At 44.7% G+C, this 24,086-nt stretch overlaps 1 protein-coding gene across 3 annotated transcripts in view; it reads right to left on the reverse strand.

Moving 5' to 3' along the window:
- Positions 1 to 24,086, reverse strand: part of PLCB4 (phospholipase C beta 4) — a 186,483-nt gene that overhangs the window by 29,559 nt on the left and 132,838 nt on the right. For 2 of the 3 annotated variants that reach the window (XM_041417199.1, XM_041417198.1), the window contains exons 18-29: positions 22,956 to 23,051; positions 21,801 to 21,901; positions 20,076 to 20,111; positions 17,432 to 17,573; positions 16,684 to 16,768; positions 16,067 to 16,191; positions 14,121 to 14,172; positions 11,687 to 11,789; positions 9,935 to 10,099; positions 6,999 to 7,203; positions 3,081 to 3,169; positions 2,514 to 2,664 (exon numbers count right to left, since the gene is read on the reverse strand). In XM_041417199.1, coding sequence (XP_041273133.1) covers positions 2,514 to 2,664; positions 3,081 to 3,169; positions 6,999 to 7,203; positions 9,935 to 10,099; positions 11,687 to 11,789; positions 14,121 to 14,172; positions 16,067 to 16,191; positions 16,684 to 16,768; positions 17,432 to 17,573; positions 20,076 to 20,111; positions 21,801 to 21,901; positions 22,956 to 23,051 — 1,350 coding nt within the window. The remainder of the gene's footprint in view (positions 1 to 2,513; positions 2,665 to 3,080; positions 3,170 to 6,998; positions 7,204 to 9,934; positions 10,100 to 11,686; positions 11,790 to 14,120; positions 14,173 to 16,066; positions 16,192 to 16,683; positions 16,769 to 17,431; positions 17,574 to 20,075; positions 20,112 to 21,800; positions 21,902 to 22,955; positions 23,052 to 24,086) is intronic. The other variant, XM_041417200.1, reaches the window with a different exon arrangement.

Genomic DNA, 24,086 nt, shown 5'->3' on the forward strand with positions numbered 1-24,086 from the left:
TAAGATACAGTAATTTCCTTTGCCCATGCACTCTTCAATCAATTGCCTTGTGGAAAAAGAATTGAATCAATGAGTGTAATTTAATCTCTTATGGTTCTGGACTGAAGTGTCAAAACACAGCAATCTAAGAATTGAAAAAAGGTCATTTCTGCAAACACAGCAAACCATTTATGAATACTAAAACACCTTCAGAACTTTGGTCCTAGCTGGAGATTGCTCTGGCACCACTTCTTGCAGTGGGGAGGTTTCTTGGGTAGGGCTCCACATGACTACAAAACTGGGGCCAGGTGTGCTTCTCCTCAGGTTAAAACACAGGAGGGAAAATTAACTTGCAGCTTGTGTGGTAACAAAAATAAAATTTGCATTTTGCTTAATACCCCCAGGCTATGGGAAAAGGAGCAGAAGTGTGCTCCAAGACTAAAGGAGAGTTAAAAAATGAAGGAGAAACAGAAAACCAAAAGAAGTGAAAATTCTAATGAGATTTCAACACACAAGACTAACAGTACTACGTAGATGAATGAAAATGTTTTGGTCACTTTAACTGCAATGCAAACAAAACCTGATCTCATTTAATGTTTATACTTTAACAAATGCTTTGTGACATATTAAGGGCTTTTTAAAAACTACTAAGCACACCCCACATGTAAGTGTTACTAAAAATGTCAGTACAATGCCATGGGAGTTGTAATTTTCAGGCATTCCTGAGGTTTCACACAGAAATAAATGTTGGCCTGTGTATTAATACACTGCAAACATATTTAGTTAACTGCTCTTAATGATGCCTATGGACTGTAAGGTTTCCCTTGCCTTCAAAAGGACTTTCTGCTTTTTAAGGTGAATTTAACTGGAAAATGCTCAGCCACTGTAAAAGCTAACAAAAAGAGGGGAGGGGAGGAGAGGTAGGCAATCTCTTTAGGGAATATGAAGTTTTTCTTTTCTTAGGAGCATAAGACTCTGCTCAAGTATATGGCATCAACATTAGTCTAGTAAATGAGACAGGAGCAGATGTAGGCACAGGTAGAGGCTGAAGTTTTCAAAAAGACAAGTGATTTGACTCTTACTGAAAATCTGAGGCCAAACAAACCCCACATTCTTGTGCCTCTGAAAGCCCTCCTCATTTTGCTGCTCAAGTAATTTCTAACAGCAAGATGAGCTGTGTATTTTAACAGTGCTAGAATTATTCATATGCTAGTAAATCACAGAGATAAGAAACACGAAATAAGGATCATTACAGGGGATATAGAAATGAGCAGCTCTATTTTAACATGCAAGAATAGGGATGAAAATTGCAGTCAGGATGAGACCTCGTGCCTGCATCAGGCTGCTGGGTTTCTAAACAGGCTTGCTCAGGATTTTATTTTAAAGCATTTACTGCACAGAACCACTACACAGAACATTTCCTTAGCAGTCCAGGGCTGGCTCCATGGCCAGCAGGACTCTGCTGTCAACCCCAGCAAACTTCATGCCTGACTAATGCACACTGAAGCTAACACTTGTGCACCTTGTCATGAAACATGACATGAAAACACCTCGCTGCACGAAGTGACCCAGGGTCACACCAGGCAAGAACTTCTGAAAGAGTTCAGGTGCCAGAGACAGCCTGAGGCTTCACCCACTGCCAAGAGTGACTCCAGAGAAAAGGCACTTGGGTTCCCTGGAGATCCCTTCCCAAGAGTGCACCCAGCCACGTGTGCTGGAATTTGAGAGAAGAGCCCCCCGTGCTCCTCCTCCCTCCTGGCAACACCTCTGGGCAAGCTGCAGGAGTGAGGGAACCACATCCTGATTCCTGTGGCCTACTAACAGAAATATTTATTGTCTTTCATTCAGCTGTACAAATTTGCTTTCTCGCTTAATCTTCATTACCTGTGATGATGTGGGAGAAACAAATAATCCCATTTGACTGTAAAAAATGGCTTTGTAGAGTGAATGGTGAAGAGTTGGGAAAAAATACTTATTCACTTATAAATGAGCACAATTCAGTTGTTTTTTTTTTTTTTTTTACAATAAACATGCCATTTCCATAATCACTATTCAGAGTAAAACCACACTGTGAAAACATTTCTAATTGTTGGGAAATCTCTACAGAATCCAGTGAATTCTAAATACCTTTAATTACCTAAATCTGCAACCCTGCCAAGGGATTTGCGAGGGGAGAAAAAAAGCAGAAGAGTTTCTGTGGACTGTGCTAGTTAATAGTCACTGCTATTGGCACTCCTCCAGGAATCCTCACTAGCAAACTGCTCCCAGAGCCTTGCAGGTTATGTGTGTAATATGCACATAAAATAAAAAACCCAGAGGCGTACAGCCACACGCAGAGGTCACTTTGTGAAATAAAGCTGCTCTACCTTCACGCAGCCACCTCAGCAACACCCCAAACCCACGTGCAATTAGCCAGAGACAACTCCCCGAGGCCAGGTGCTGGCCATGACCGTAATTCCAGAATGGAAGCTGCCAAGGGGCCTTGCTGTGTGGCCCTGGGAACGCTGCAGAGCAGAGGGAGGGATCTGGGGTACCTTTCTTGGCGTCCTGGCCGGAGCCGAAGCCCGCCGTGGTGCTGGGCCGGAGCTCCGAGCTGCTCTGAGGAGTGACACTGGCTTTGGGATTATTGGCTTTTCCTTTCCTGTCGTTCTTGGAAGTGTCATTTGGGACATCAGCTATGTCGCTCTGCAAGAAACATCAGAGTACAGTGATTGGTTTTTGGCCTGTGGGTAAAAAGCTGGGGAAATTTCTGAATGGCTGACTTCAAACATAATGAAATTGCAACACATTTTCAAACAACACCACAGTAAAGCATTTGCAGCCTATTCCAAATAGCTACTTACTAAAATACTTGATCACGTGTTGTGATCAAGTCACAAACTTGATCCCCATTTATTAAAGTCTCTTCTCCTAAAGGATGTATTAATGTGATCCGTGAAAAGCCAGTCAGTATTTCAGTAAATGACATAAGCCAGACAAAGAAGCTTATATTTGAAAATGAGAAGTGATAAGGTGCATTGATTGGAGAAGGACCAGCTCACTTTAAATAAAGAACACAGCATGGGCAGAAGTGGGGTGTGTTTGTCACTGATTCTACTTACAGTTTCAATGCCCATAGCTCTCATTTGGTCTGCTCTTTTTTCTGTGATAGACAAAAATTTCTTTGGATCTGATAAAGCATCCACAATATCTGTAAGGGGAAAAAAAAAAATCAACTTTTTGTGAGCTTTGGAGGCATCTGGAAATGAGGATTTTACAAAAGCTTTATTCTATCCCTGTTATTGTGAGCCATGGCTTGCCACAGGAGTCCAGCTTTCTGCAGTGAATTTGGCAGGACTGGAAGTGCTTATTTCCACAGCTCCTGGAACATGGAACAGTTCTTACTGCACCAAGGTGTGCTTTTAACCCAGATCCCTTCAGGAAAACCCAGTGACTCTGTCAGACTGCTCTGACCTCCTCGCAGTTCCTGAGTGCAGGATGGGAGAGCAGGATGTCCCTCCTGAGCCACACAGCACAGCTCTGTCCCCTGCTCAGGGGGCTGCAGGGCACTGCAGGCACTGCACAAAGTGCCATTCTATTTCCAGCTGCAGAGCAGTGGATTAAAGATGGATTCAAGCAAGCTGTTCTCAGGTAAATCTGTTCTCAGCAGCCTCGGTGATAGTCCATGTCTGGGACATGACAGGCTGTGAAATGGCTTTTCCAGGCATGACCAGCACCTGAATCTTGCACATGACACAGAACCACCAGTGTACCACAGCCTGGGTACTACACACACCACTGAATCTGTTTTCCAGGGCAGTGACAAACATGCAAGCACAGCTTCACAGCATGACAGAGTCCCAGGAATCTTTTACCTGCATATCAAACAATCTCTTCCTTGCTTAACTCCAACAGTCAAAAAACAAAGTGAAAATATCCAACCCATCAAGAGGTTTGGCAAGAAACATCTTGTTCAAAGTAGGGGCTGGGCTCTATCATCTCCCTCCCAACCTGAGCTGTTCTGTGGAACATTCCTCTGAGGCCACAGCTCAGACAGGCCTCCCATTCCCACAAAAGCTGTACTAAACACTCAGCATTATCAGTGAGATGTCCAGGAACAGGCCATCTCCAGTACCTGCTGTGACCCACGGACGTCTCCTGAACCTTATTTCACACGGACAAAAGCCATCTAGGATTTATTTTTAGCCATGGCAATGGCTTGTGGCTGAGCATGGAGTGTTTCTCCTCTTGAGCATGGAGTGTTTCTCCTCTCCCTAACTCATTAAGGATGTCCTTTAGTCCTTGGCACACTCTCTCCAGCACAAACCCAGGGCTACCCTGCCAGCACCGCGCCGGAGACGTTTCGGTTCCGCCTGGAAATGGAAGCTGGTGCTCAGGAGCTGCAGGTGACGATGCCCCACTGTTTGGGAGAGCAGAGCAGCACCTCCGTGGGCTGTGCCAGGAGCCACACCAGCACTTCCCAAGGCCCAGCACTGCTGGGGGAGCTGGCTCAGCCCTGCCTCTGCTTTTCTGTGCCCCCCTCTCCGCAGGGAGCTGAGCTGGCCGTGGGGAGCAGCACTGCGGGGAGAGCTGCACTTAAACACAGGACTGGGAATCACTGGGAGAGGGCATTGCAGAGGCACCAACCTGACTCACAGAGTTCTAGAACAGAAATGTGGAGAATGCTGCTTCGTTTGCAGCAGTTTGTGACATTACTGTGGTTTTGTTGGGAACAGAGGGGCTGATGCAAATAAACCACGGGAAATTGCAAAGCTATGAAATAAAAAAAAGGAAACCACATATTTTAAAGCCTGCAATGCATCACCCATTCTAGTTATTATTCAGGGCACATTTTTAAATCTTACTCATACAGGTTAAAAGAACAAAAAAGAAAGAAAAAAGAAAGTAGGCAGCTACTGACTCGAGCTCTACCTTCCTACAGGTTTGCTAAAACAACCATGGAGATCCTAATGACAGCTCACAAAGCAATGAGAAGCTCACTGCAGATGAGAAGTAATTAAAAACCACGTGCCAGCAGAATAATGATGATTCCACCTGAGTGTCAGAAGTTATTGCCCAGGTGTTCACCATGCTGCTGCTCTGTACCAAGGAGGAAAACCCACGAGGCACATCCAGCCTGGGAAGGGAGAGGAGAACCAGAATGGAGCTCATTTAGCTCCTGCTCGTATGGAGGCAGCTTTTCCACTGCTGGCAGTAAACTACAACCACCAGCCCTGTTCCAGCAGCATTTTACTGTACCAACACTGTGACTTAGGGGTAGAAATGTTTTCCCACCTCTATCAAATAAACCACCCACAGCACTGCTGACAGTGCAGCACACAATTTGTAAATTCTAAACTGGTGTTGAAATTTTGGAAAACAAGTCTTTCACTTCTGCAAGTGCAGAATGCAGTTTAAAATAGGAATTAAACAAATATTTTCTCCTTGTGGGTGCAGCACACTCAGCAGCTCAAGCCACACAGAACTCAGTGCTAAGTTTAAATTCTATTCTTAGGAACTAAGTCTGGTGCCACAGAACATCAATCCCAAATCAGAAGCACGTCCTTAGCTGAGCAAATATTTCAACTGAGTCACTTGCTGCCAAAAGCTTCAGTTCAGGTAGGAATTAAAGGACACTTAAACATGTCTCTGAGACTGATGGGTCAATTACCCTTGAGCACTCAAGTTTAGGCAGAAGCTCACATTTCTCTCGAGACAAAGTCCCTGCAGTTAAATACTGGGATGACACGTGCTGCATCATGGCATGGTGCTGCTCCAAGGCCCTGGCACATCTCCAGCTGACTTGCCAGAAACCAGGATTTCACATGTGAACAACACAAATGCTCCTGCAACCCCTTTTTTCCATGAAATGTTGTTACTGAAGTCTCAGACTGTCAATTTTTTTAAAGCCTGGATAAGCACCAGACTCGAAGGCAGGTTAGGTCAACCTTCCCCTTCCTCCAGTTTCTACTGTGGAAACGACACTCAGAGAAGTGCAGCCTCTCAGACTGTCAATTTTTTAAAGCCTAGATAAGCACCAGACTCAAAGGCAGGTTAGGTCAACCTTCCCTTCCTCCAGTTTCTACTGTGGAAACGACACTCAGAGAAGTGCAGCCATTCTTTGCATGGCAGCAGGTTTGAAATAGGTTTTGTGAGGAGAAAAACACGGGTTTGATCAATACCTTTCATCAGTAACCCCCGAGGTAATTGCTGCAGAGTCACAGCACTCGCATTCTGTGCAATTCCTACTTCACAGTTTTAAATGGCTCATGTATTGTCCAGTGCACAAGCAAGTTTCATCTGGGGTGCAGAAGCCCTTTCTGGCAGGGGGAACTCAAGCATTACACAGGTTTTAGAGGTGTAATGATTATTCTCAGCTCTTTGTTCCCACACACACGTGGCAATTTGCCACTGCTCGGTGTAAGTGACCACAGCTCTGCCAACCTGATCTTGGAAATGCTCACGTGAAAATAACTTTCCTGAGAATCCAAAAACAATTAAACCACACTAAAGACATGTAAAATCAGGAGAGAAAAATGAGAGAGGTCCTGGATGCTGAAAAACTTCATTAACCTTTTACAAAAATACACCAACTTTCCCAAGAATATAGAACTGGTTTTGTTTGAAAGAAACTATGTTTCTGCATGTATTTTTTTTATACTTATAGGCCAATCAATACAGATAAAGTACATCCTAACTTTACAGATATTTATGTCAGACAAGATGTAATAAAAGACTCTAAATTGTCAACAGAGAAAATGAAATGGAGCTTAGCAGTAGTAGCTTATTTTCCAAATTATTTGCTCATTTTAGTACACTAATGCTTTTATCATCAAGAGAGGCAGGCACTGGGTAAAAAGCAGATTCCTTCGCTCCATATCCAGAGATTCCAAGGAGTTACAGGAAGTCACAAATCCTGAATCTTCCCCTCCTCCAGCACTGCACGTGTGCTCCTGGCTGGCACAGCGACCCTGGAGCACTTCAGGACTTGCACACCAAGACTCAGAGCCACAGCACACCGAGACAAAGGCTGCTCTCACCTCCAAACCCATCAGGCACGTAAGTTTTGAGGACAATGTTGCAGAAAACCGTTGGAAGAGAAAGGGGTTTGTTGCCCTCGTTCCGCAGGGAGATGTGTCTGTATCCTGCCTGCAGCCCATCCAGAGGCAGGATCCTCTGACCAATCAGCTTGTTATTGTCATCATACACTGCTATTCTCAGCACAGCAAGGTCAGGCAGGATGACCTGGAAAGCCACAAAACACAGGCATGTAATGGCACTGACACAGCAGCTCCCTCCCCGCCTCCCGCGCGTGAACTCGGTGCCAGAAACCACCAGCGCTGCAGGATCAGGGCATTCCCTGCAAACCCCAGCTTGCAAAATTCCTTCTTTCCTAGAAAAGCTTCTTTCACCCTAAATAACGGGTCCGCTTCGGGTTTTGTAAATCCTGCAGCTCAGTTACACCAGGTAAACATTCTGCGTGTTTATTTTTCATTACTGCAACTGGTGGCAGCGATAAGAAGGCAGGTAAATACTGCACGGGAAACGACAGATACAGCAGCAATCAAAGGGCAGGTAGTGCTGGATCAGGAGGAATTATGGCAGAGAGATGGGATTTGGGATGCATCCAAAAGGGCAAGGAGAGTGCAAGCACAGGCTGCTGGGGATGTCTGAGCTGCTGCAAGGCTGTGCTGCACTCGGGACACGCTCCGGGCATGCACAGGAGCAGGGGTGCTGCAGCCTCCTGCCCCTGCCAGCCCCAGCTGGGCTGAGCAGGACAGGAGCAGAGACCCCTGGCCTCCCTGCAGCAGAGGTGCTGCCTCTGTGCATGCAGCAGAGAGGAGGAGGCAGACCAGCAGAGGTGCAGCTCCCCTGCCAGCCCAGCCCAACCACACACCGGCAAAGATCTCCCACTCCTTCCCTGCCTGGTGCTCCTCACCAGCTCCTGAGGGACACAAGGGAAGAGCTCAGAAAGCTGGGTTTGCCTTCTCCCTCAGACCTTGCCCCTGCCACCCCCCTTCTCAGTCTTGGGGGCACAAAATAAAGGCTGCTTTTGGTCTCTGAACCCAAGTGAGCAGCTCATGGATATCCTGCTCCACTCAACTACAGCTCAGCACCCCCAGCACAGGCCACCACCAGCACCTGCTCCCTCCTCCCCTCACACAACAGAGGGACAACACAGAACCCAGGTCAGAATGACTGGAACTTCATTTTAATTAAAATAAAAATGAGAAAACATGACAGGAGAACAATCAAACACAGTAGCTGAGAACAACTGTGTAGGGTTAAGCTTCAGCCTGAGGAGAACACTGCAGCCCAAGCAGGGCAGGTAAGATCTCTCCCCTACAGGTCACAGATCAGCACATCTTTCATTACATGATGGTCTCTGACACAGATTTGCTGGGGAGCACAAGTGGGGACTGAGTTTATTGCTCCCTCTGCATGAATTAGTTCTGTGGTATCCTGCCAGGCACTCCCACCCTCTCAGGATGTTCTAGCACTGTGCACCCCGTGCCTTCAGCATCAGTCCCACCCTCTCAGGATGTTCTAGCACTGTGCACCCCGTGCCTTCAGCATCTCCAGCTGGAGGAATCCTTCCTGCTGTGTTCCTGCCACCTGCCTGCTTCATCTCCAGTGGATGCTGACTACATTGCTAAGCTATGACAAGGGCCTGAGGTGAAGAAAAAGAATCTCTTGGCTGACCTACGAGTTCAAGAGAGCGTGTGACAGTGGGATTGCTCACTGGAGAGCAGTAATGAGAAACACTGGCCTCAGCCTCTGCACCCATGTCCCAACACAGGCTGCACTGGAGCTTCTGGCCCTTTTGATGTAAGAAACCATCAGCAGCAGATGCTGGTCATGTGGCCAGCAAGCCATGGGCAGCCAAATGGCTTGTACATAAGCACCTTCCCTGTGCTCCTCACACACACAGAAAAGCACCTGAAGTCACATTCCTTCCAGAATGTGAGCTCAGAAGAAACTCCTGCATCAACTAAATTTCTCTTGAAAACTGGCTGTGCTGTTAGGAAAGCAGATTAAGTGTGTAACATACCCAAGTGTGAAGAGTTATCACCACTCGGCAAAAAGTCTGAAATTTGGACTAGAAGTCTGAACTTTGGAATAGAAGAGCAACAATTCTGCATGACAACAAAACAGGTGTAAGCAAAACAGATGTTATCCAAGACAGCACTGTAACACACGTAGTCTGGATGAAACTCCAGGCAACAGAAGAAAAATAAAATAAATGTATATATATATGTGTATCATATATATATAAAGACTGAGAGATAAAAACTGAACACGGACAAATGGTCTCTCTCTTTAAATCCCCCATGCCAAGAAAAAAAGGGTTGTTTTTCCTTTCAGTATTGGAAAAAAAAAATAAAGAAGAAGGTACATGATGCACATGGACTACTGAAGGAGGGAGCTGGCAACACGCCTGAGGACCACAGCACCCTTCCAACTTTTCCATGTAATGACATTGACCTTAGCTTTGGATGCAGCATCTCACCTGCCCTCTGGGCTGAAGGAACAGTGCAAGATAGCAGCCACTGCCAGGGCAGGGAAGAAGAAATCTCCAGGGAATGATGGTGTCCACCAGCGGGGCTCATTCTGAGCAGACTGCATACCTTGAACACAGGCATGGTCACAGAGGAGGTGGCTACCTCCAAGTGGGAGGAGGAAGCAAAGGGGAGGAAAAAGCCAAATGGAAACAAAAACAACAAAAAAAAATCATGTGATAGCTACAGAGGTTATCCGTTAGGAAAATAAAAGCAAAGCAAAAGCAAAAAGAAAAGAGAACCAAAACAAACCAAAAGCAAGCAGCCTCTTGGAAGCTGGCTTCAGCTTGCCATTGTCTCCAGCAGTAAGAGGGGCCCTACAAACCCTTTCCAAGGAGCAGGAGGGCTGAAGCAGGGAGGGCTGGCTCAGGGCACAGCAAAGCCCAGGCTGTGCTCTGCACAGGCGCCCGTCCTACCTTCCTGAAGACAAAGGACTCCTCGTTGTACACGGGGTTGAGGCCGTTGTTCATCACCATGCGCGTGCGGAACTCCTTGCGGATGGTGTCCGTGGGCAGCCCGTACATGTCCACCTCCACGTAGGTGCCAATCTTCTTGTCTGACAGGAACTGCCCAGATATCACCTGCAACACAGCGAGGAGAGGGGAGGCACTGCGGAGGAGGGACGCGGGAAGTGGCCATTCCTCACCGAGAAATGGTTCGCAGCTGGCAGAAGGGTGCAGCTCCTGGTGTGCAAACGTGTATTCAAACTGCACCTCCTTGGAAAAGCTTCTGAGATCAGCTATGGAAACACCTTTTCTCCATCTGAAATGCCACCACCAGCAGGGTCTCACAGATGCATTCACTGTATGAAAACTGAATGGAACAACCAGAGCTGGCACTGCTATTCCACAATTTCTAACACTCGGCTCAGAAGCACTTTTCCCTGTGATACACCTGGAGCACAAGAGGTGAAAGGAAACTATTGCTTTTCTTTCACTCAGCTGAAGGTTTGAAGCTAGTCATGTGTCAGTCTGACTCCATATTACGTGTCTGGAAAGTGCAGGATCCTTAAAAAGTGAAAAAATCAAAACCCCACACGATTCCTCGGTATCTTTAGAGACAGGAAGATTTGTTGCCATTTCACCCCAAGTCAAGATTAATCTAGCCACAGCAGGTGATAGGGAAAATTTCTATTTCACCAAGACGATCTATTACTTAAAAATACAGCTAATGTTTTCATTACTCCTACAATCAAGGAGGGAAGAAAAAAACTGACACATGATTTCACAGACCTAAGCTCATTCCAAATCCTTTGTTTCCATGACCTAACATCCTTCTGGGGAACATTCTGGATAACAGATCTGAAAAGTTATGTGGCTGAGGGGTATCATTGCTGGCTTTTGCTCCAACCAACTCCTTAATTTGCATGGCATTTTATACTAGTTTTAGTCACAAAAGAAAGGCAACTGTCAAAATACGTGACCTAGGAGTTAACTAATCCCACTTCCTTCTTGGAGGGACTGTGCTTTGATTACCTTTTAAGAAAAACAATATTAATAAAACATGCTTATTCTTATTCTTCTAGAGGTGCAAATGGAGCTCAGTCCAACATCTGGAGTGCATGAGGAACGCGTGGCCAGTGAGGGTGTAAATTAAAATGCAGCCCATGGAAAGTGCCAAGTGAAAGCTGAGGCCTCTTGCTCACCAAGCAGTTTTACAATTGTCAGCCTCCCCCAGAACCTGGTACCTGACCATGCTGTAGAACTGCAGCAGGAGTTTTATGGACTTTGTTACTCAGAGATAACTCCAAAGGAAGGGCCTGCCTCACAGCAACCATTTTTCCCCCTTCATGTTGAAAACACCCTGTCCCTGTGTGGCCAGACTCCTCCCTGCCCCGTGGGGACAAGTGATGCTGTGCAGTTTCATGCTGTGCATGGGAAGGAACTTCACTGCTGTATCTGCTTGTGTGGGCTCATGGACTTCAGAAAAAACCACCAAGGCTGTCAGAACACCACAATTTTTGTAACACATCATTTCCAATTCCATCATACTCCACTCAGATCAAGGAAACAAAGGCATCTTAGCCAGCAATATAAAAAATAATAAAAAAAAAAAGAACCAATTTGCTGAAATCTGCCCAGGCCAAGCACACTTAGTGCATCTATCCTATCTCTGAGGATCCTAAATGTGCTTTTGGGTGTGATGCCAGCTGTCTGCTGCTGTTTTACCTGGACAGAACACGTTGCAGCAATGACCCCATCTACAGGAGTTTCAGAGAACGGGTCAAACGTCCTGTCTGGCCGTCGCATGAAATCCGGCTTTAGTAGGTACCTTATTGCAAGGGGAAAAAGGAGGAAATTATCCTTGATTGGAAATTAAAATTGTACTGAATGCATGTGAAATGGATGTTCTGCCTTTAAACAATGAGCTCTCCTGCAGCAGTGTGAAATACAGGCCCATTCCAGCTGCGAGTGTGAGGAAGTAACAGAAAGTATCATGGTTGTCTGGAACACAGACAAACACTGATTTTCATTTTGAATTACCAGCTACTGAGAGATGAAATCAATCCGGGATTTTAAGATAAAAATAAATATAATATATAATCAAGGACATTTCAAAGCAACTGAATAATACAGTTTAAAAATACAGGGAGTTACCACGTAATAAAACACAATGCTCTCATTTGTTTTAATTCTTTAACACTTTGGTAAAGCACAGAGGGATTTTTCAATTTCATTTTTCCAGATGAAGCAGTTCCTTACCGTTCAAGACTCATACACTAAATTTCAGCTTGAAGCTGGTTTTTTCATTGTGGTTATGAAACCTTGGGGGAAACAACTGATAATGTCAGTGCTGACAGATTGTTAATTATAGCAGCACGAAAGGTACCACCACAATAACACTCACAACGCCTCCCTGAGGACCTCACACTGCATCAACATATCAATGGAGCCAATTTGTGCTCTGCTGCACCAAAACCCAAGCATTCTGACACCAAAATGAAACAGCAGTTGATCACTGCAGAAAGGCTGCACATTACAGACATTCTCTTCCACTGAGGGAAGAAAATGTGCAACTAGAAATTCTGGCTAATTCTGCAACCCTGACAGACAAAACTGCTGGAAGATGAATTTTTATCCACCCTTAGTCTCTCTCGTGAATCACTGGTACACAGTATGATAATGGCCTAGACAGAATTCAGGGATTAAAAAATGCTAGGAAAATTCCAGTGGAAAGAATGTCAGTGTTTTCACCCATTTTTAAATAATGTTGCTTCTGTTTAAAAGTAATATTACTCCTTTTTTTCCATTAGAAAAGTGATTTCTTAATATTTTGTTAATTTAAAGCAGGTTGGGGCAGAAAGGAACTAACTATTCTTAGCATCTGTTTTCAGCCTTCTGCAATAAAAATGTTGAAATGACCTTGTTTGATCAGCATGAAAGCTGAAAATGTGAGAAAAGAGGAGCCCTAGCCTCTGTTTTCAGCCTGCTGCAATAAAAAACGCTGAAATGACCTTGTTTGATCAGCATGAAAGCTGAAAATGTGAGAAAAGAGGAGTACAGGCAGAAGGAAATGCTCAGTTTTTCATTTCCCTTCTGTGACTGAAACACCACCACATTTACAATGCATATCAAAACATTACCATGCGTTACCACTACGTTATTATCAAAACACTGATGTAAGAAGCCAGGAATTTAGTTGATAATTTTGCCTGTCCTTCAGAGGATTTGGCAAAAGTAAGCAGATACTCTTACTAAGCTGGTGGGTCCAACCAGACAGGAACCCAACTCTGCCATAAGAAAGCTTTGGTTTTCTTCTATTCTTGTTGTTTTGATTGAAATTCCAGAGTGCAGCTTTGTCAAAGCCAAGAGCCTCTTCTGGAGTGCTCACAGCTGCAATAAAGGCACGGAATGGCCAAGCACTCTGTGCCCATTCTGCAAATGAGCAATTTTACCAAGCTCCATCTACCCAGACTTGCTTTCTGAGTAAGCTCTGCAGCAGAAAGAGTAGCTCCTTCCCAGGAAGAGCCTGCAGATTCTGATGTGTTTCTGGACTGTCATTTCCTGTGATTCATTGAACTTCTCCTTTTCTCCTGCTCCTAATGATCAGTCTATCCTGTTAAGGCCTATGCTCAGCATTTGAGAAAAATCTATCAGCATGCCTTGGACATCCTTTGGCATGCAAAAATCATGAGCAAGAACTGAGATGAAATACTTCAGGATTCTCTGTGAAATCTGTGCTCCAATTAAGAGTGCACAGATTAAAAATATGTTCCCTATGTATTCAGATTCCACTTGTCCAAGTAAATTTGGCAATTCTGTGAACTGTGCAATGAATCTCCATTCTGAGGCACATCTTCAAAGAAAGGCTGAGAGCTGAAGGTGGAGATGGATTTGAATAACTGTGTACAGTATTCATGATCTTCATAATATGAACACAATGCCTCTTGGGTCCCATTTAAAAACTGGGCATAATTAAAGGCATATTCATCAGAATACCTCCTTTTGGGGGATAATTCTCCCTGAACTCTGCTGATTTCTACCCTACACCTAGCATCCCATTTTCCTTTTGTAACACATAATTAACAGTGACAAAATCTTATTGAAACCTTAGTAAAGGACTCTGCTGCACAGTGACAACAGTTTAAATCATATCACTCACCCGCACGATCCATTGTACTCAAATTTTCCTTGATTCAGCTGCATTGCTAAATCTGCCAAGAGAGACAATTTACTCACTTTCCTGCTGGATAATGCAGATCATGAACTACATCAGAAAGTAAAACTGTTTTTCCAGAATAATAAGTTTAAATAAAAATTTAATTTAATGCATATAAAACCCACATCTAAGAACTAAAAGGAAGCAACAGGAAAACTTCATATTTTTTCACAGGAGTAACAGCTTTACCAAGAATTATGAAGTCCATGCTGTGCTTAGGAAAAAGTCTTTCCCTGACTGTGGAAGTAACAACTGTGAACATGTCAAGTGCCTGGGATGGGACTTCCATCATCTAACTTTTGGTATCTGCAGTGCAGATGCCCACATTTCTGCAGATCACTTTGAATGACAGAGGGATGCAGGAGCTTCAACAGTGCAAATAACCTCAGCAGAAAAATACCAGAGGAGACATGCCTGAAGAATTATTCCACACAATGACAGCCACCTGTGATGAAGCTGTCTGCAGCCTGCTGTCTCAAAGAAGGTGAGGTGCATGTCCCACTGGCTTTCTGTGGACTTAGTTGAATAAAATACCACAGAAAGAAACCTCAAAGATCACAGCAGCACTGCTTAGTTTAAAAGCATGTGAGTTTTAGTGAGTGCACTGTTACAGCACTTGTATGGGAAGACATATGAACATGCAACAACCTCCCTCTCATCCAACCCTCTCCAGAACTTTGTAAAAAATGAAATGTTTTCCTGCAGCTTTCTACTTACACAAGAACAAAATCTCCTGGTTTAGCAACAAAACAGGTATTTCTCTTGCCCAGCTGACTGTGCCTTCAAAGGGAACAAGATCTGTTCTGTTGGTGCTCTGATATACAAAATACAACATTGCCCTATGCTCCTACCAGTTATTACTGGAGTTACTGGGCAGCTGTAACATTTATTTCTTCAATCATCTTCATCTTGACAGCACAGCTGGATCACAGAAGAGGAACACAGGCAAGTTGTTCACTTCCACTTAGACAAGAACTACAGTTAATGTGGAATAGGAAGGGGTTGGGAATGACATGCAGGGGGCAGAGGCAGTGCTGGGAGCAGAGTGAGCCTTGTATTTCTGCTCCAGCCTCCCTGGCATGTCCACTGGAGTGTTCTACAAGCAGCAAATTCCAGTGTGTCCCTTCTCCTCTTCCTCAGCTGGTGAACCTGGGCACAGCTTTGCAGGACAGAACTCAGGGGACGACCAAGAGGAGTGTCTGCAGGACCAAAGACACTGTTCAGGGAGGGGGAACGAGCACAAAGCACTGCCACAGCCAGAAAAGGCAATGGGAAATGGGTCTGTTATATATCTCGCTGGAGACATTCCTAGATGAATTAAAAAACCCAATCAAAATGACAGAAAGCCTCCCTGCTATACTCACACCTTCACTGAACAGGAACAGCACATCTCCTCTCAGACCACCCTGTGGAGAGGCAATTCCATTCCCTGGCATCATTCTCTCAGCTGGGATCTCAGACCTGAGCACATGACTGCTAGCACTTCACAACAACTGGTCTACAAATGCATTTGTCACACAGTCATTACTTTTTACCATCTTAATCAGTGCACTCCATCTTTGCTGTGCAGACAGGCACCCAACTGTGCCAGAGCTGTGTTTTGTGAAAGCACTGATTTCCCTGTAATTAACACTTTTTATTAATAAAAACCATTTCTGTGGGAAGATGCAGTACTCCATTATTTCTCCATAAAAGAGGACTGAATTTTCCTTCAGCGCAAGGCTGTTTTTATTGCTCCTTGTCTTACGCCCCCGTGATCCCAGCCCGCTGCATTATTCAGCCATATGTCTGCTGCCTCCAGAAATGCCAGCAGCAAATCCACGGCATCTGTCTGAGAGTACTGCCCAAGCCATTCTTTAGGAGTGAGGGTCCCTGTCCTCTCTGCCTACCTGGGGTCTGATAGTTCAGTGAGACCATCTGGCAGCCAGCGTTCCAGAAAATCTGAGGCATGTAATTACTGGAATCCACGCGGCCTCCCTTCGGGTATATCCGACTCATCTGTCTCTTGTTGTAACTAGGGAATTCATCAAGGAAAATCAAACAAAAGCGTCACAGACACGCAGAGCCACGTCCTGCTACCTTCAGCATTTCAGTATCAAAACACTCCTCTTCTGTTATTCACATTATTTCTCCTTCTTGAGGTACTTCCTGTTCTCCTTTGCAGACATGCAGCACTAAATCTAGAAAGGGGCACTGGCTTGTTTTAGGACTGGTAGGAAAGTGGGATGAGAGGTGAAAGGATACTTCACAAACTCAATGGCATGAGTCTTCAAATCTCACTTCAAATCTCACTATCAAAGGATACTTCTCAAACTCAATGGCATGAGTCTTCAAATCTCACTTCAAATCTCACTATCAAATCTTAATTCAAATCTCACTATTTCTCCTTGCACGAGGTAGGAGGAATACCCCCTTTCCCTCTGCAGACATGCAGCACTGAATCTAGAAAGGTGTGCTGGTTTGTTTTAGGACTGGTAGGGAAGGGGGATGAGAGGTGAAAGGATACTTCACAAACTCAATGGCATGAGTCTTCAAGTAGCCCAGTCCAACAGATTCGTTGAAAGAGGACATGTTATGGTGAATATTGCGTTCTGGAAAGAAAAGACAAGACGTTTTAAAACACTTCTGTAATGACGAATCACAACTCAAAATCATGCACTATAACAGCAGGACACAGCAGCTTTTGGTCTCTTTCCCCATTATCTATTACTCATAGAATCAAATTACAGTGATAAGAAAATTCATAGAATCAAATTACAGCGATGAGAAATTTCATAGTACTTCTGACTCGCTTCTCTGTTTCTCTCCTTGGGAAATCAACAATATTTTCCTTTTTTGTTTAGGACAACATTGTTATTCAGAGCCTGCACTGTGTGGTAGATAAGACAAACCAACATGATAAATTGTCTGGTGTGCAGTATCAGCTCACTGCTGCCCGCTGTGACAGCTGTGCTCACCTTACTGCAGAGAGAGATGAACTAAAAAAAAGCATTTCAAAAGAATTGGAAAGGCCCAAAGAATAGAACCAACCTCAACAGCTTCCTATTCTCCCGGTAATTTACTGACTCCATGTGGATGACTAATGGAATAACATGCTAACTTCACATCCAAGGAAACAGGTCTACAAACATACTGATGATGGTCATTAAACTATAAAAATCTTATGCCTTGATTTCTAAATTCAGGCAACGTAGAGATTAAAAAACTACCTAGGTTAAGCAAATACTTGTATTTCATTCAACCTTTTATGTTACCTTCTGCTACATCGAAACCTTGAAATTTTACAGGTTGAGCATAGTTGACCATTGTTGATAAATATGGATGTATATTGGTTGTGGCACCTACATATTTGTAAGATGCCATCCACGCTTGTTCATCTTCCACAGTTACTAAACCCTGGAAACACATTAAAAAGAACAATCACCATTTCTGTGTGCAAACACTGCTGCTGGCTTTTTCAAAGGTGGGACAAAATTATAGCCAAATCTGCAGAAGGTTAAAGACAGTGCAAATGAATACAAGAAAAGTGGAAGTTTAGTGCCAAAAGTTAAAATTTATTTTCTTGCTGGTATAAGACTCTCAGTGTTACAGGATGCATGCAAGAGGGCTGATGACAGAAAAGCTCCTAAGCAGTGGGTAAATATTACATGAAGTTAGTAGGATAACACTGGGATAAAAGATAAATATTCCAACAGCTGGGAGATAATGATCCATCTTTGTCAAATAAATTCCAAAAACTGTGATTTAATATGCATTTTCTGATAGAAACTGTGTGTACTTGGCACTCAGCAGAAGTTCCTCACCACCAAAACACAAATGGGTTCCACTACTAATCTCTATTAACAGAAGCAAACCAAAACGTAGGAACCACAGCCTTCACTGGACAACAGATGTCACAAGACTGACAAGAGACACAGTACCAAGTTCCTGTTCTTATCCACTTCAACTGATAAAAACCTGAATCCATCACCTATAGAATGTGCACTTTATTTATACCTGAACTTGGACTTTTCTACAAGTACCTCATCTGCTAGAAACCCACACCAGGAGGCACTTCTTAGCTGGCTCTCCCTGTCCAACATTTGTCTCTCCCTAAACCAGTTTGAAACACATTATTTTCACCGAAACAAAAAAAGAAAAAAAAAGTCTCTGTCAAGCTAAGCAATCTCCGCAAATTCCTCATGTTTTTGCCACACATGCATTTTTGGTGGCTCTCCTACCAAAAGATCTGCCTGTAGGCTGACAGTGCCCTTCTGCTGGGAAGTCCAAAGTGTATTCAAACATTCAGACTGCAGCTCAGCGTTTGGCAGAAGCTCTCCCTCACCACTGACTCAGGAAACAGTCAGGAGGAGGAAGCTCTACCTTTCTGGGAAATGCAGTTCACACTACTGCAGCTCATTTACTCCCTGAGGTGGGAGAGCAAAGGAAAAGTGAACGCACTTACCAGAATTATGGCACCTCTGCCTGCCAGGCAGTGCAGACACCCCCCAAAGAATGAAACCCGTGAGAACTGGAACCATTTATGCCTTGCTATGAGGTGATTACAGTCACAAGGAACACAATTTTGTGACTGCACAGAATGCCTGAGCTAGCAGAATGAGTCCAGGTACACACTGTTGTATGTGCATGTCGGACTGAATTCAACTTCCAGCAGCCCGTGAAATCAAACTGACACCAGGTTGTAATGCTGCTCATCAGGGCTCAACCCAACTGCTTTTCAGAAATGTGCATGTTGAGGTTTCACAGATTGATCCCAAGATATGCCCACAGCACAGCACTGTGTTAGCAGAAAACAGGGTTTTTGGTTGGTTTTTTCTTGTTGTTGCTAGGTCAATAGCTGCTAAGAGAGCTTAGGTCAAATTCAGGCCAAATTTACTCAATAAAACCAGTTCTTTTCAGTGTCAACTTTTGAAAGGCCATTAACTCAGGAAGAACTGAGCACCCATCTCCTAACACCCAGGGCTCTTTGAAGTGCCTGCTGGTGACTGCTCAGAACAGCTGATCATATTGACCTGTCTTGATCCATCCACACCAAAGGAGCCCCAGGAAAGGGGAGCCAAAGGGATTGTGATCCTCAGTGCCCTGGCAGTGGCACCCTGCAGGCACAGCTCTGTGACTGCATCAGTGACACTTGGCTCAAAGACTACGTACCAGCCATTGGTTTTATCTTATTCCCCCTGATTTTTAGAGTAGGGCTATACTCTGCACTGTTCACAGCTTTAAAGCTGTGAGTTAAGAAAGGGGCAAGGATGGAATGTTTCCTGAAGTCTGCAGAAACAAAGGAATGGTTACAGCAGCACTCCAGCCTTGTAGGGGATAGAGAAGACAAGGGGGAAAGTTGATCTCCATGTCATTTACACCTCCCCACCCCTCAAGGAAAGAAGCAGAACTCACTTGGGAAACAACACAGACTGAAACAAAGTGTGGTTATGAACAGGAGCAGCTCGAATGAGAGAAGAGGAGGAGGAGAGTGGAAAGAGGTGGGAAGAGTCTTACAGGAGGGATTCCTGGGAGAAGATAAATGCAGAAGTCCCAAGGGAAAGCAAAAGGAAGAAAGAGAGAGGAAAACAAAGTGCAGTCAGGGTAAGGGCAGAGGCAAGAACCAAGCAGGGATGATACATCTCAGCAGCACTCAGGTTTCCCAGGGCATGAGATCAGATACTTCTAAGCAGGCAAAGTCATGCACTCCTGCCTGCCCCCAGATTTTCTGACAGCCCTGACCCCAGTATAAAAGCACAGCAGAAGAGGCCCTAGAGGACAAAAGGAGGTAGAGTCACTTTCAAAAATAGGTGTGGTGAAAACTGAGCATAAAATTGTTAATCCACTGAGAATGCATGGTAAGTAATATGCATGTTATATATAAAACAATAAAATAAACTACATTACATCCTGTGTCACCTTTTTATTGTTTTCTTGCTCAGAATCTTCAACAGCCTGAGGGAAAAAAAATATATATACATTACCCAAAGAAAAAGCAATAGGAAACACTCACAGTAAGGAGAAAAAAAATCCTCAAAAAACGAATACATTCAGCAAAAAGTAAACCCTTTTCCACCTTCCTACAAGGATCATCTGTTCCATACACTTTCAAAACTTTGTAGTCCATTCCAAATTTGGGTACACAAGATCTGAAACTCAGCCATGGGAATAGGATGAAGGATGCCAGACAGTTAAACCTAAACCAGAGCTATCACTAGATGCTGGGGACAGGAAGCCTCAGAGAAGAATGAAAGAATAACACACCCAGATAAAGATACCACAATAAAGATCATCTGAGCTGGATGTGCAAACTGCCAGGCTCTGAAAACTGAGGGTTAAGAGTGCTGTGAGCTGTGCTTGAAATGTCCACATTGGAGAAGGCCTGTCCCAAGATGTCATTTGCAATGCAGCAGTCTGGTGTCTGCCTTCATTTAAAAGCTACCAGTACTGAGAATCTCAGATAAATATTGTCTTGGCACTGAATGTGCACTCCTGAAGAATAGACATCAAGTCACTGATCAGCAAAGAAGCAGAGAAGTTCCCAAGGACATGTGCTGAGGATGAGCAACTAATCTGGAAACAAACAAAAATCCTCAAAACACTAACAACAACAACAAAAAAACCCTATCCAACCAAAACACCCCAACACATTCAGGCAGTTAAGGACCAGTGACTTAGGAAATGCAAAGAAGTGAAGTGATACTTCAGTGGGAGGATCCATAAAAGCCCTGAGGAAGCAAAGCTGATGGCTGAAGAGACACCCAGAAGGCAGGGCTGATGGCCCTGGCACTGCTGCACACACACTGCTGTTTTCCACTCCCACACTGCTGTCTGCAGAAAGATCCAAAGGCAACCAAGGAGGAGGGAAGAAGTGCCAGAACACTTGAGTGGCAGAGGAACACAACCTGCTAAGGCACCTGAGCCCTCACGTGCGGGCTCCTCTCTGCAGCAAGCAGCACTAATGCCTCCAGAGCAGCTCTGAGTTCCAACATCCTGTGTCTAATCAGCATCAACTAACACTCAAGTTGCTGATAAATGCAATGGTCAGCCGTGAGTGGAATGAAGAGAACCTTCTCCCTGTGTGCAGCTGGTGCCTGATGGAGCCCCCTGCCACACCCCACAGCAACTGGGAATGATTGTCCTGTTTTGCCTTTGCTGCTGGGGGTGGCAGAGAACCCACCCCAAGGGTTACCATGAAACATGGTGCAGGAAAAGCCTGCACTGCACACACAGAGTGCAGCCCTGCAAACACACTGCTGTGTGAGCAAGGAAGCTCATGTTCCACCTCCTCTTAGGATTCTGCACCTGAGATGCAAAGTGAAACACCAGAGGCTGCAGCAGGAAACTGCTTGCTGCCTTCAATTAGGATTTCTGATGGAATCCTCCACATGTATCCTGTTCCCTACACACTGATTCTGTTTCCTCAATGAGTACATATCCCACTATCCTACCTGAACAAGGGGACAGCATTTTTGGCTACAAAGCTCTGTGTTCTCATGAACCTGAAGGTAAGGGGCACCTGGTGAAGACCTCGGGTTTGAATCTTGTGACAAGTGCTCTGATGTTTGCACAAAGCAGAGTGCCTTCTGCAACAGCCTCCATGGAAAGTTTGCATAACAACACATATGAAAGAAGCAATCTCACCTTTTTGACACTGATGGCAACAGCTTCTTTTTGACTGTAATCATCTACAGTAAGGTCACTTCCAAACTTGTACTCAGGATGAGCTTCCTCTTCCTGGTCAGCTGCACAGAAGACAAAGAGGATCAGTGCAAAAACCACAGCAGCAGCTGCTTTCTTTGCAAGGCATGAAACAAATGACAGTTCCATTCACAGGTTTGGGTTTGGCATTTTTTAAAAACAGGGATAAAATCCAGGGTATTAGATTTCTAAGAGTTAGTTAACTGTTTCCAAGTGCAGTAAATTACAGCTAAGGCCTGAGATGGTTAGTAAGAGAAATTTTATTTGTTGTATTTTTGAAATAATCAGTATTTTGCCTAGGTGTAAAAAAAAAAAAAAAAAGCCAGTAGCCTTGGGAAATAACAAGAAGAGATGACAGAGTTCTTCAAATAAAGATCTAAGAAGATGCCAGTGGCCAGGCTTCTTCAGTGCATTGTTAAGCTCCTTGTGTGTCCCCACTACAAGGAATTGTTCTCATTTGCTTTTAAGGTGATTTTCCATCACAACCTACAGTACTCAAAGTGAAAAAGTAAAGGGGTCAAAGAAATGAGAGGAGCAAGTGGCAGGCTAAGGCTGGGACATTCACTGTGACACAGGGCACAGCCCCTGGGTTCAGACACTGGCAGCTGGGGAGTGATTTAATCTTCTGAAGGTGCACATTTAAAACAGACAGGGTGGATCACACCCCAAATACGTGTCTTTTTCTCTGCTGGCCACATCACTGGCTCAGAGCTGCACATTTACACTGAGGACAGGCAAGAAACCACCCTCCCACCCCTCATTTTATCCTTATAAAGTGTAATGCAGTAATCCCCTCTGATGCTGACACAAGTGTTAAACACAGTGACAGTATGTGCTTTCAAAGCAAACAACACAACTTCTTAGTGTCCCTCTCCCAGACAGAATGAAAATCTGATTTGGCTGGTGCTCTACCACAGCTTCTGACCAGTAAATGGAAGTTAAAATTGTCTGGGGTGAGGTGGCAAGGCTGAGGTCTGGACAGATGCCCTGCACTGAGCCCAGAGCTGCTGCTGCTGAGCACAGGCACAGGGTCAGGAGCACCCAGCCCAGGGATCTGCCACAGGCAGGGTCTGAGAGCCTCCTCCAGCAAACCCTCACCGCTTTCTATCTCCTCCTCGTTATCATCCTCCAGGATATTTACAGGAGCAGCAGTTTCCCCAGCCTCCATCATCTTCTTCAGAGCATCAAGCTGTTCTGTTAACATGAAAAATGAAATGAAGTTAGTTGTGACATGAACAGTTTGTAGCACAAGAAATACAAGAGAACCATCACAAACGATTCCCTGTTCCTCAGAGCATTCTGTTTAATGAGTTCTCTGACTTCTCAGCTGGTAATAACATGTCACACAGTAAGTAGCACCAATAAACCCAGGCTGCTGTTAGATCTGAAAAGTGGTCAGTGAGGGCTGTGTCCAGAGCTCACTGAAGTTAAGGGAAATACTTCACAGAAGCACAGAATCAGTCAGGCTCTGAGGCCTCTGAGAGTGCATCCAGCCTCTGCCTGAACCACCACCTCTGTCACAGCCAGTCTCCCCTAAATTCCTCCAGGGACAGTGGCCCCCACCTCCCTGGGCAGCCCATTCCAATGTCCAACCACCCCTGCTGGGAAGAAATCCCCCCAAAGTTTCCACAGACTCCCAAGGTCTCTGGAGCAAGCACATCACTTCCTCACAGGACAAACAGACTGCTGCCTCTTAGTGCTTGGTCCCTGCAAATGGAGGCAGAGTGCTTGGATTCCCAGCTGTGTTCCCATGTGCACCTGAGCCAGACAGGAGGGGCACAGCCCTGTGTGACTGCAGCCAGTGCAAGGTCTGGGAGCTTATCTCTGAATGGAGAAGGAGCAGGGATTATCATTACAGCCATACTGGGAACTAATACATTATTGTTACTGAAAGGAGATAAATATCACAGCTGGCAACACCAGCAAGAAGAGCAATTTGAAATTCCATTTCATTTCATGCTTATCCTGGAAGAACACAGCAATGCAAACAGACCAGTGTCAGCAGAGTTGACAAGAGATTCTATCTGCCTCATATTTCAGCTCAAGCAGCAGTCTGATAAAAGTCCCAGGATTACATTTCTGGGGCTGTCTGTGCCTGTGCAGCGTGCTGATATTGAGGCCCAGACTGGCACTCACATGAAACACAAGGGCAAACCAAATGTTATTTACATATAACTCCTATTCTTCCAACACTGAAGTACAAACAATCTGGAAACTTTGGTGACAAAG

Source organism: Onychostruthus taczanowskii, unplaced genomic scaffold (assembly GCF_017590055.1).
Source record: "Onychostruthus taczanowskii isolate IOZ18803 unplaced genomic scaffold, ASM1759005v1 scaffold55, whole genome shotgun sequence".
Taxonomy (NCBI): Eukaryota; Metazoa; Chordata; class Aves; order Passeriformes; family Passeridae; genus Onychostruthus; species Onychostruthus taczanowskii.